The 12,833-nt window shown below is 33.1% G+C and overlaps 1 protein-coding gene and 1 pseudogene across 1 annotated transcript in view; one reads left to right on the top strand and one right to left on the bottom strand.

The window, feature by feature from the left end:
* LOC143640661 (protein C-mannosyl-transferase DPY19L1 pseudogene) lies at positions 1-2,223 on the bottom strand (annotated as a pseudogene).
* Positions 2,224-3,195: 972 nt separating this feature from the next.
* LOC143388888 (A-kinase anchor protein 9-like) overlaps positions 3,196-12,833 on the top strand; it is a 95,239-nt gene continuing 85,601 nt past the window's right edge. Inside the window, 2 exon segments of the mRNA XM_076842336.1 lie at positions 3,196-3,213; positions 3,571-3,660. Coding sequence (XP_076698451.1) covers positions 3,196-3,213; positions 3,571-3,660 — 108 coding nt within the window.

The following is a 12,833-nucleotide window of genomic DNA, read 5'->3' as shown; positions in this document are numbered from 1 at the left end:
TCTCTGTAGGAGGCAGGTCATGAAGTAGTAGTCATTCTTTTATAACTTCTAGAACTTTGTAAACACTGTTCTGGAATACAGTGGTGAAGTGAGGCTTTGATTCCTTCACCAAGAGATTACACAAGGGAGTTTTCCCAACACTGGCAGGATCTTCCACATCCCAAATTTCAGGCATGCTGCCACCAGGCTTGGATCTTCTTATACACCATGACTCTTCTAGAATGTAATAATTCACTTTTAACTTTACCAATTCTTGCTTCACTTCTTCAGTTGCTTTTCGACTATACATTGAGTATACTATTTTCGTTCTGGCTCTCAAGCCTGCATCTTCATAATGTGGATGGTTCACAACCGGACGAAGGGCAGACAACTTCACACTTGCCATAGTGGGCATGGCACTGCAAACACTGCATGTGGTTTGGTACTATATTTGATCCATTCTATAAGTTCTTCTTGTGGCAAATTGCTGAACTCCCCTACAATATTCCATTGGGTTTGAAGATTCGCTGAACCTTGAATTGACATTGTTGCTAGTACAGCAAAAACAACAGCACCAGGATGTACTTTGCAAAAGAGCCATCCAAATAACTGTCTAGAGCAGATCAAGGAAGCCATAACACACATGTGTGGTGTCAAGAAGAGTTTTAGTCTCATAATCAAAATGCCAAGGGCTGTATAAGCTAACAGTTGCAATGCACGATAAACCAGCTCTCCATGATCAAACTGACGTTTTCTTATATGTGTCTGTTGTTTAGCTAAGATGCTCCACATATCACTAATAATCTTTCTAATGATGGCAATGAATACTACAAGTACAGCTGGGAGCAACAAAGTCTTTGTATATCTCAGAGGAGTCTACTTTTCCATAAAGTCGAACTCTGCTGCACAGGTATACAATAAAGTATCAAAATCCTTATAACTGAAGAATTTTGATGTTAATAAGTTGCCAATATGAGCATCATCTGCAATTCCAAAGAGTCTAGATGTCAAATATTTGAGTATAATGGTTCCAAACAACCAAAGACATCCTTGGATAATCCATTACCTAAGCTCAGACACATTTATTTTCACAAAATGTGGTTTCAATGCCAGCATGCCCCAAATAATTACCAAAGAGGAAGCGTAGTAGGATGTTAACAACATTGAGTTCCCAAACATCAAAACAAAACAAAGTGCAAGAGAAATCATGTGTATATAAATGATCTTCCATAATTTATATATATATCAATATACCCCACAACATATACTGCAAATAATGATGCGATCTGAGTAAGAAGTACAAACTGAGCAAACTGCCATGGAAGCATGAAAAATATATTGGAAATGCAGAGCGCAATCAAGCTTCCTCTATAAACTTTTGTAGCCCTGAGAATATGAGTCACAAGCAACATCTGAAGTACAAGGAAAGGATACGAAAAGCTTTCGCGGAGAGGCGGTGTCCACATCACACGGGTACACTCTCCATGATTGAAAAAGAAGCATAACACTGTAACAGGCCTCCCAATCGACTTCCACTTAAATATGTGCCGTATATGAAGAATAATGTCATCATTAGTCCATTTAAAATAAAAATTACAGCAACATAAAAGCAAGCAGGATCTCCCAATCCTTCACAACTTTCAATAGGACTGAGTCCTTCTCCTCTGGTAACTGTCCAACATATCTTGGTTTGAATACCAATCATGTCCATTAATTTGGTATAAATTCGGTACCAGCTGGCCAAGATTACCTCAGGGTAAAGATTAACCTTTTTAATGTATTAATAACAAGAGGGTATTCAGTCAGTTTATCATTCATAATCATCCATACTCCATTCAAAAATGAGGGGGCTTCCACAATAGTCTTGAAGTAAGAATAATATAGCCCCATTTCAGTGCGAAAAGCCATCTCCCTTTCCAATGTTGAGAGGTGAGAAAAATGACGATCATTTTCAAACAGGTGTGTTATATGGCTCCAGTGCAACACTGCTGCAAAGGCAGCTAGTAGAAGCATGGTCCATGGTCCAGGTCCGGCCGCGCCCCACGCGCCGCAGGCCCAGCGCCCCGCGCAGCCCGGCCACCAGGCGCCCCACCAGGCGCCCCCCGAGGCCGACCCCGACGGGCAACACGCTGGGCTCCGCTCGGGGCCCCTTCCTGCCCGCAGCGCCCTTGCGCCCTGGGGACGGGGACGCGCGCTCGGTCCTGGTTCCCCGGCCCCGACGTCCGGAGCCCCTTTGAAAATCATGTATTCTACAGAGTAGTAGTGTTTAACACCTGGGTATACCTATCCCTAGGTATACCTGAAAGTTCTTGAAAAGATAATAAAATCTTTAAAGATAATAAGATCTTTAAGGGAATCAGTTCCTAGTTTGTCTGAGATCTTGCCTGTATATTTTACATTGTTCTTTCCAACTTCTCTTATGCATTATACCTTGCCATATCGAATTTCCTTTTAGACACTGATCCAACATGTAAAAATCCCCAGGGCTGCAGTGAAAACGAAACAAAAAGGATTTCTACTAATAATTCATTGAGTACAAACTAAGAATATCCAAAAGAAAGATTTGGGGTGATAATGGTAAAAGATCTTGGTATTTAAATGCCATATGTGCCTCTGCCTTGTCACGTTTATCTGAGTACCTATGAATTAAGAAACAATATATGGGTGGCTGGGGTGTGACTCAGTGGTAGACCAATTCCCTCCCACATGTGAGGCACTGGATTTTATCCTCCACACCACATAAAAGTAAATATACAGAATAAAGATACTGCATCCATGTAAAACTAAAAAATAAAGAAAAAGATTTGATTTCAAAGATGATTATTAACTTTTTAAAAAGAGTGCTTCATTATTTATTGACTATATTTAAGAGGGTAAGCATGTACAATTCTCATACCTGGATGTACTATGGTAGAAACAATTTTAGATCCTTCCTTATGCTTTTACTCCTTGAGGCCAGGGTATTAATATGTTTTTTTTTTAAATCTAATCAACTCAGGCTTTCTGACAAATATATGACCTGTCTACTTGTTATATCAATTGAAGATCGGCTTTGTCAATTAAATTATATAACAAATATTTCATATGTTAAATGGCTTTAGTCTGAAATTTATTCAGTCATTGATAAAATATACTTAAGTTACATTTATATTAAACATCATCTCTTCACATACACCCTTTATTGGTATTTAAACTTCAAACATTTCTAATTACAACATGAAAATGTGCAAGAGAGTATGCAGCATTTTAGAATTCCTTTAGGGTATATGGAAGCTCAAATGTTTAAAAAAACCTTCAGAAGTCTTTTGTGAGAGTTATTAGCCCTACCCTAAAGGATAAAATGTATATATATATATCTAATAAAGTGGGAAAAGAAGTTATCTTAAGTGGGAAAAGGAGAGGCAAAACGTAATTTATGGTACTTGAGTTTCAGTGTAGCTTATTTTTTTTCATTATAGTTTTGACAATCTTGTATTATATAGGTTAAAAACTATTTGTTAGGAATGGTGATTATGTATCTTTGATGTCAGAGGAACATTATTATGTTTTTTTTTTTTGTTTTTTTTTTTTGTTTTTTTTTTTGCTTTGCAGTCCATTGCTGATGAGTTTAAGGAAGCAGTTCGTTATGTCCTTCCTCACCTTATGCTGGTGACGGTTTTCATTATTTTGAAAATATTAAAGGTAAGGCAAAAACTTCCTGGGCCTTACAGGAAATAAATTTATGACGTCTGAAATCTATTTTTTGAACTGGTCATAGTATTTTATATACATTTTATTCACAAAAATAAAATATCTTATGGCTAAATGTGTGTGTGTGTGTGTGTGTGTGTGTGTGTGTGTGTGTAATCAACTTTCCAGAAAATTTGGAGAAATATCTTTCTTATGTTCAGGTAATTTCCATTGAATAGATAGACAGGAAAATTTATCTGTTATTTCACAGTGAAATCTTGAGTTACCAATGTGATAGAAGAGTTTACTTTTTGAAATGAACTTTTAGAGACACACAATATTAGTCTTTTAATTGTTGATTTATTTATGTAATAATTTTATGCATGATATTGCTCTAAAGTTTCATGTTATTTTAACTTCTTAAGAAAATAATTGTCGTGGGCAAGTAAGTGCAATTACCCTGCTTGTATGAGGCACTGGCTTTGATTCTCAGCACATTTAAATGAATAAAATAAATGTCAATCAAGAACTAAAAAATATCTTTAAAAGAAAGTAACTTTTAAGTTGAGTGTTTTGGTTGTTTTTTTTTTTTTTTTTTTTTTTTTTTTACTGTGCAGTATAGTATTATTTCTTTCACAATTAGGGCTAAGACTTTATATGTATTTAGAATATACATATTAGTCTTATTCACATTTGCCAAGTGTCAAGAGATCTAGTGAGGGATTGGTGACAAAAGTAGCTGTGGCTTTAGGCTGAGTCAAGCCACCATAGTCAAATATCTTAATCTTATATGTAGACTTAAGTGGCTATACGAACAACAGTGTAATTATCCACATAGGGAAAATATTTGTACTATATAGTAAAATAAGGATTATTGCAATGTTGATAAATATAGAAGACAAGTATAAGTCCAATGATAGGACTTCTAAGAAGAACTGTACATAATCTAGACATGTTTTAAGAAACTAAGTAGATATCTGGGGTAATGTATGTATTATTCATATTAAGACTGCACTATATTTATGTATTCTTTATGAAGTGATTAGCTTTCATGAAGATATGTGCAATCAAATTATGTAAGGATTATTTCCGCAATATGTGTAATATTTCTCAATGATTTTTTTTTTTCTTTTCGTTTGGAAGTAGTGAGGATTGAAGCCATATCCCCAGACCTTTTTATTTTTATTTTTAATTTTTGTTTTTATTTGTTGACGCTGGCCTCAAAGTTGTGATCTTCCATCCTCCCAAGTAGCTGGTATTACTAAAGGTGTGACCCACCATACCAAGTAGAGAATTCTTGGGATAGGTAAGTATCCAGTAGACATCCCCTAATGAGCTATGCAGGGTGATATATCCTTTTAATTCCAGAAACGCAGGAGGCTTGTGGCATAAGGATTGAAAGTTGGAAGCCAGGATGGGCAACTATCTCAATATTAAACAACAACAACAAAAAAACTGGGGATGCAGGTCAGAGGTAGAGCACTCTTGGGTTCAGTTTTCACTGCTGACAGCAAAATCAAAGTATACAAAAAAGAAAAAATCACCAAATAAATTTCTTGCCTATGTGCCTAAAATGTATGTACAATAATTATTCTGACATTTATTTAATATTTTTACTAAAACAATTAGATGGAAAAAGTGTAAACAGGCTGTCTGAAGCAATACAATCAAAAGACGTAAATTAGGCCAGGTGTGCCTGTAATCCTAGCAGCTCAAAAGGCTGAGGCAGGATGATTACAAGATCAAACTCAGCCTCCTCCACAATGGTGAGGCACCAAGCAAATTAGTGAGACTCTTTTTGTAAGTAAAAGTCAAAATAGGGCTGGAGATGTGGCTCATTAATTGGTTGCCACTGAGTTTAATCCCCAGAACTCCCCCAAAAGAAAGCAAGTACAAAATAGTCAAGCAGAAAATTCATTTGCTTCTTAAAAATGTTTGAGAAGAAAATTTCAGTGAACAATATTTGTTGGAATCACACCTGAAAAATCAAAAGCAATCTGAAAGCAGATGAAAGTGCTCAGATGATAGCTGAAACCAGTGGAAATTAGTAGCACTTGTGGAGGGGAATGAGATTGGATGGTTCCAGAAAATCTCCTTTTCCCACATGCCTCTTTGGTAGTCCCTCTCCTGCTTTTAAAAGATTAAAGGAAAGTGCGTGGGCACTTGAAGTGAGAAAGGAAACTCTTTGATTAGTTTTGATTCTTATTTAAGGACAGCAGTTACTCTCTCTTACTAGGTACTTTAAAGTTTTAAATAATTTTTACAAGGAAACCACCCATGTGTAATCAACAAAACTATAATCCTTGGCATAAATATGGAATATCATTAGTTTTAATTCAAGCATGGCAAATTTGAAAAACAATTAGAAGTGTAAAATGGAAGAATAAGCCAAGAGAAGATACTTAAAATGGGGAAAAATTTTAATAACTCCACAAAAGATTATCCAAATGGCCAGTGAACATATATTCAAGCTCATTATTACTACTCAAGGAAATAGAAATTAAAACCACAAGATACCATTACATACACACATATGAAAAAACTTAATAATTGAAAATGTGTATAAAGAGCAACATGATCTTTTATGTATTCTAATAGCAGTGAAATCTGTACTAGTTAGGAAAACTGCTTTGTATTATTTCTTAAACTTGAAGATATACATACTTGATGACAAAACATTTCTATCCCTGAATATGTACTACAGAGTAATTAACTGCATAAGTGTACCAAGAGACATGCACAAGAATAAAATTATGTCATTTGCAGGTGTAATGGTGGAACTAGAAAACATCATGCTAAATGATATAAGCCAATTCCAAGAAACCAAAGGCTGAATGTATTCTCTGATAAATGGATGCTGATCCACAGTGGGAGTTGGGGTAGGGAAGAATGAAGAACCTTTGGATAGTGCAAAGGAGAGTGAAGGGAGGGGTGAGGCATTGGGGATGGGAAGGACATTACAATTAAACAGACACTATTAGCATATATATATGATTACAGTACTGCTGTGACTCAGCACCATGTACACCGAGAGGAATGAGAATTTATGCTCCATTTGTGTACATTGTGTCAAAATGAATTCTGCTTTACTGTCATGTAAAACCAGTTAGGAAAAAAAAAATCACAGTACCTGGCACATAGTAGGTGTTCAATAAATATTGTTAAAATAATTTACAGAAAAGAATGTTCATAATAGCAAGTTTTATCAGTAATAGAAAACATTGTTGGGCTGTGGTTGTGGCTCACTTGTAGAGTTCTCACCTAGCAAGTGTGAGGCACTGGGTTTGATCCTCAGCACCACATAAAAATAAAATATAATAAAAGCATAAAAATTATCAACCATAAAAGAATAAATTACATCTTATGCAGAAAACTGGAAGAAAATTTAGTACAACAAACACCATTATCAGTGATGCTTACATATGAGAGATGACAATATTCTTTTGTATATATGTACCACATTTTGTTTATCTGCTCATCTATTGACGAATTCTTGGGATTCCTTCTACCTTTTGGCTACCATGCACATCTCATTTCGTAAGGATTAGTGGTGTTGAGTACCTTTTTGGCCCTTTTTGTTGAAAAATATCTATGTAAGTCCTTTGCCCATTCTCTAACCAGAATTTTAAAATAATTTATAAATAGAAATTCTTTATACATTCAGGACATGTATTGGAGACATGATTTTCATGATACTATTTAGTATTTTAGTACTAATTAGTACTCATTCAAAATAAGCTCAATTTCCTGTTACTTTGGAATGAGAATCATAAGAAATATGGCTGGACTAGTTTGGCTTAAGGTTATCACTTTCTTTAGGAATATAAAACACAATATCAGACCAGATTTAAGCCACTGTTTTAATTTAAAGTGGCTATCTACTTCAGTGACAAGAAAAATCTATTTGTGAACTTAATATTTAAATAGTTTTTGAATTTTATTTCCCCAAAGAAGATACATTATATGGTCAGATGGGAAAACATTTATATAATGCGAAATTGTAGATATCATACATACACAGTTGCCTAAAATTTATTTTCAAATACATTGCTGAATTGCTGTTACTGATAGCAATACTTTAAAGTTCTTTTGTAGAAAACACTTTTCTTTTTTGTTCTTTACAAATTGGTCCCCTCCCATTGTTGATAATAAATCTTGTTTTTCATTTTTTTCCTCATATTAATTCATATGAACTCCTCTTTATAAAGATGAATTTTAGTTTTTAAAACATTCTTCAATCATTATTTAATAGGAAGAAAAAATAATCTCATTTCCCAATTTACAAATTCTTTATAATTTTATATTCACATGAAAATATCAAGTCTGTCCTTCATTGCTAAAGACATATGTACTCTCTGACTTCAGCAAATTTAGAGTAAGTATTGTTTCCTTTTTTAGGAGGTCTCTAGTTTAAAGCTTCAGGGGAAGGTGTATTGTTACACCTCCTAAACCTTTTAGGCACATGACTTCACTTCTCTGTGCTTCACTTCCTTTATTTGTGCCATGTTTATGATAAAAAGGCTTATCTTACAGGGATGTAATAAAGATTAATAAGCTAATGCATAAGAGAACATGGACAGAGAAATACAAAAATAGTCATCTTTCTTTGGTTTAATATCTAATTTTTAAGTGTTTATAGAATAAGTCATTTATTTTAGTAAATTCTGCCAGTTTTGGGGGGGGTACTTACCATGTGTAGGAACTCTAGTAAAAATGAATAGAAAAACTATATTTTAAGGTGTTTACATTTTAATGAAGAAAAACACTGAATTATAATATAAGTGGTTAATACAAGTAATATTATGAGACCACCATGGTAGAACTCACTAAATCTGCATAGAGCAATCAGATTAAAAATTCATGTGAATTTGTTGGGTGAATAATGATTTACCTAGTAAGTGTGTTTGACCTTAGTTATTTGAATAAGTCATGAAAGATAAATACTGAAGAACTATTTATATTGTAAATAGAAATGGGAGAATGTAGTAAAATTCTGACTTGATCTTATACTGAGGAAAAATATCCTAAAAATGTTACTGGGAATACTGACAGAACTGGAATATGAAATGTAGAGTAGGTAATAGATCTTTATTAACATCTAATTTCCTGAAATGTATCACTGTAGCGAGCTTCTGTAAAAAAAAAAAAAAAAAAAAAATGAAAGAAAGAAAAAAGAAAGGAAGGAAGAAAGGAAGAAAGAAAGAAAGAAAATACTTATTCTAAAATGTACCACTGAAATATTAAAGGCGTCAATGGGAAGAATAATATTTGATAATTTGTGATTCATTTGATTTTTTCATATATTCCAAAAATGATCTCAAAAGCATTCATAAATATTTCCTGTTCTTCTCCAAGGAACTGGAAAGTATCAAAAACTACTCTTAAAAAGGAGTAAAATGGTGCACACAGAATGATGAAGCTTGTGGCAAAATGTTAAAACAAATTACTGACCAAAATATATAGGAGTTTATGTGTTATTTATGCAACTTTTCTGTGAATGTGCTGTCGCTTCAAAAGAAAAAAATAAAGAGAGAAAAGGCTTACTTGGAAGACAAGTTCATTAAGAGCCATTTTAATATCCTACAGGCTAAGTTCATTGGGTATTTAGCAAAGCCAACATGTAGAAAGGATCTGGAGCCCATGAAAGAGTATGATTAATTTGTAAGTAGTTCAGTATGATAATTTGCATGTCAGTGTGGAAAATTTAGAATATAGGCTTTCAAATGTCTGTACAGAAACTAGCTTAGATATTCTTAAGCTGAAAATTTAAGACATATTTTGCAAATTATGGGATGAAGTTTATGCCAGAATCATGATTTATATACCAATAAATATAGAAAATCTCAAATTCTAAATATCTGAATTTTTTTCCTGCTTGACAACCTTTAATTATTACACAACTCTATTAAAAAGACATATGTTGGGGCTGGAGATGTGGCTCAAGCAGTAGCGTGCTCACTTGGCATGCGTGCAGCCCGGGTTCGATCCTCAGCACCACATACAAACAAAGATGTTGTGTCCGCCAAATACTAAAAAATAAATATTAAAAATGTTCTCTCTCTCTCTCTCTAAAAAAAGACATATGTAACCGTTTGGGTGGGCTTAAGCTAAGTAGACAGTAAAAAATTAGTATCATTGTAGCCCTAGAATCCAATAAAGATTAAATAAGTTAACGCCTAAGAGTTATGTTGAACATTAGTGGCAATTTAGAAATTGCTGTCAACAAAAACTGAATAAAATGCTTTAACCATTTCTGAAATCAATATCCATCTTTATTAAGAACATTTTAAAGTGGAGTTGAGAAGAAACATCAGAAATGTTAAAGCAGCAAAATAAGTGATTATGCTAGTAAAATTCACCCTTAAAAGCACAGAATAAGCAAGTGTTATATTTTTGGAAACTTTATATGGTAATTTCACCTATTTTTCCTAATACTTTAATGTTTTATTTCTTAGTCTAGAAATTAAGATATTACTTCAAGTGATAGTCACTTAAATTATTTTTATTGCTAATCTCTTAATAGCAAAACTTCTCCAGGTAAGTGCCTCTGTGTTTCATACATAGAATAATTATTAGGAGATGAATTAAAGTTAATGGACCAAGTTCTCAAATAATATTTCACCATTTCTTTACTGAGAAAAAAATATCCCTGAATGCTTTTGAGATATTGATTGAAATATGGGGAAAATATAAACTTTGCACACATTTTCTAGACACTTAAAATCATTAAATAGACTTGTTTCATTTTTTTTTCTGAAAGAAGTGATAATAATTTGTTACATTTGTTCTTGCATAAACATAGCTTTATATAATTTTATATGATATTTATGCATTATTCCACTTTGAATTTTTCTGTCAAAAGAGCTGAAATATAGAAGCATAAAAATTACCTGTAGTCTCATTATCTACAAGTAATTATTTTTAATAATTTGTTTTAATTTTTAATAGTTTGTTTATATGCACAAATATATTTAAAAACTCCACTTGATTCATTTTATGCAGTTTTGTGCTCTTATTTTACCCAGCTTTATACTGAGAACATTTTCCCACATTAGAATTTTTTGAAAATATTTTTTGACAGCTGCATAACATAACATTGCATTAAGTAATTATAGCCATGTGCAGCCATGGACCTGAATATATCATCTTAGGGGTTTTTTTGTTTGTTTGTTTGTTTTTGGTTAAAGAAACTATGTAGGAGTTCTGAAGTTCTGAGAAATAATGCCTATAATTAATGCCTAGAGGTGCCTCTTTCACAAAAAATCAGTTTTTAAAAATTTAGCAATTTTTCAGAGCTTATATGCAGTCACTGTTCTAGACCTGGAGTGTATAATGATTGATTTTTATTAAAAATCCCCTCCTTTATGGAACTTTCTAGTAATTTGTTCTGAATGATAGTTAATAACATGAGAATAAAATAATGTTTTGGTAATTTTATGTACTTAGATGTGATTCGTTCTGAACACTGAATCATTCCACTTTCTCTGTATCCTATACCATTTTCAGTTGAAATTATTTAGTAATAGCTATATACTTTTTGTTGACTTGTATTTTCAAGCAACAGTTTACAAATTTTCATAAGTAAAATGCTGGTTTCCTTAGAATTGCAGGTAAAGAAAGGAGAAAGGAAAGGGAATAATTGAAAAATTTTCTCAAAAAACCTCAAGACCTGGAGGAAATTTTAAATGATCCTTCTAATGCATCTCTTCATTATACAGTTGATGAAACTGAATTCTCCTGATGTAAAGTGGCTTGTCCACTGTCACATAGCTTGTACTATATGACAGCTCAGCACTATATTATATGTAGTCCATATTGTTTTGAAATTCAAGAAATATTTGGGTTGTCTGTATACCCAGGCCATGAAGTACACAAAATTAAGATGATTCCTTAAGCTAAAGAATCTGTTTTCTTTTTAAACATGAAGGTGATCGAATTGAATGAGATTATAGGCTATAAATAGTTTTGGTTGCTCAATGATTTAAAGTCTTATGGTCTTTTCCATTCTTGATTTCCTTAGTTTTATTTAGCACTATTTTTTTCTTATAGGTTTTTTTGTTTTGTTTTGTTTTTTTGAACGGGGGGTGTGTCTTGCTAATTCTGAGGCTGACCACAAACTCTTACATTCAAGAGGTCCTTCTGCCTCATCCTCTCAAATAGCTGGGACTACAGGCATTCTACTAGGCCTGGTTTGTACTTTTTTTGTTATTTTGGAAAATATGATTCAGAGCATCCTAAAATGGTGCTTTTATCTTTGCTCTCATTTGCCCTTCTTCAGCTGGTTTTTAGGTTAGTCGTTATAATCTTTTTGTTTCCATGGTTAGGCCACCAAAGTTTTTCTGTGATAGTTTATATAGCTTCTTGTTTATCATCCATAAAGAAATATTAAAAAGGCTTAATGACAGCCCTGCAAAGAACAAATAGTCACCATAATTAGAATTATTTGGGATTTCTTCCATTTTCTACAGAAAAAACATAAAAATCACTTTTTATATTTATTTTTAAATACTATAGAGATTACCAGATTACATATTTTTGTAACATTCTCTTTGAGGTATGTGCATTTTCACGTTTGTTTTTCCTCTCATCAAAAAACACTTGTCAGTTTGGCAATTTCATTTGTTCATGCTTTAAAATTAATGTTCTAGGATTGTGAAATACAATGAAAAAGGACCTAAAAATACATAGAAAGCAAATTAGTAGAATGAAAGGTTGAATTTGGAGTCAGATACTCTAGTTCTGTTTTGTTTTGCCACTGATTATAATATTGATCAGGTAACATTGATTTTTTTAAAATATTTTTTTATTTCTACACAAGACATTTATTTTGTTTATTTACTTTTATGGGTGCTGAGGGCCTTGCATGTGCTAGGCGAGTGCTCTACCACTGAACCACAACCCCAGCCCCTAACAAATTGATTTTTATATATCAGCTTCTACATTTTTGTCTCAGTAAGATATTTTCTGACCTCTCCCCACAGTCCCACAAATTGAATTTCCATTGTATGCTGTCTTTAATGCATATACTTTCTCTTCAAAGCACTTTTTATAACTTGAATGTACATATTTCTTTTTTGTTTAATATTATCTTTCTGACTGGATTGCAATTTATGAGAGTTCATATGTGTTATTTATCACTACATGCCCTGTCATAGCTCATGATAGGCAGTCAATAAGCATTTGTT

The sequence above is a fragment of the Callospermophilus lateralis genome, unplaced genomic scaffold, assembly GCF_048772815.1.
Source record: "Callospermophilus lateralis isolate mCalLat2 unplaced genomic scaffold, mCalLat2.hap1 Scaffold_45, whole genome shotgun sequence".
NCBI classification, from domain to species: domain Eukaryota; kingdom Metazoa; phylum Chordata; class Mammalia; order Rodentia; family Sciuridae; genus Callospermophilus; species Callospermophilus lateralis.
This window is presented reverse-complemented; position numbering and strand designations above follow the sequence as displayed.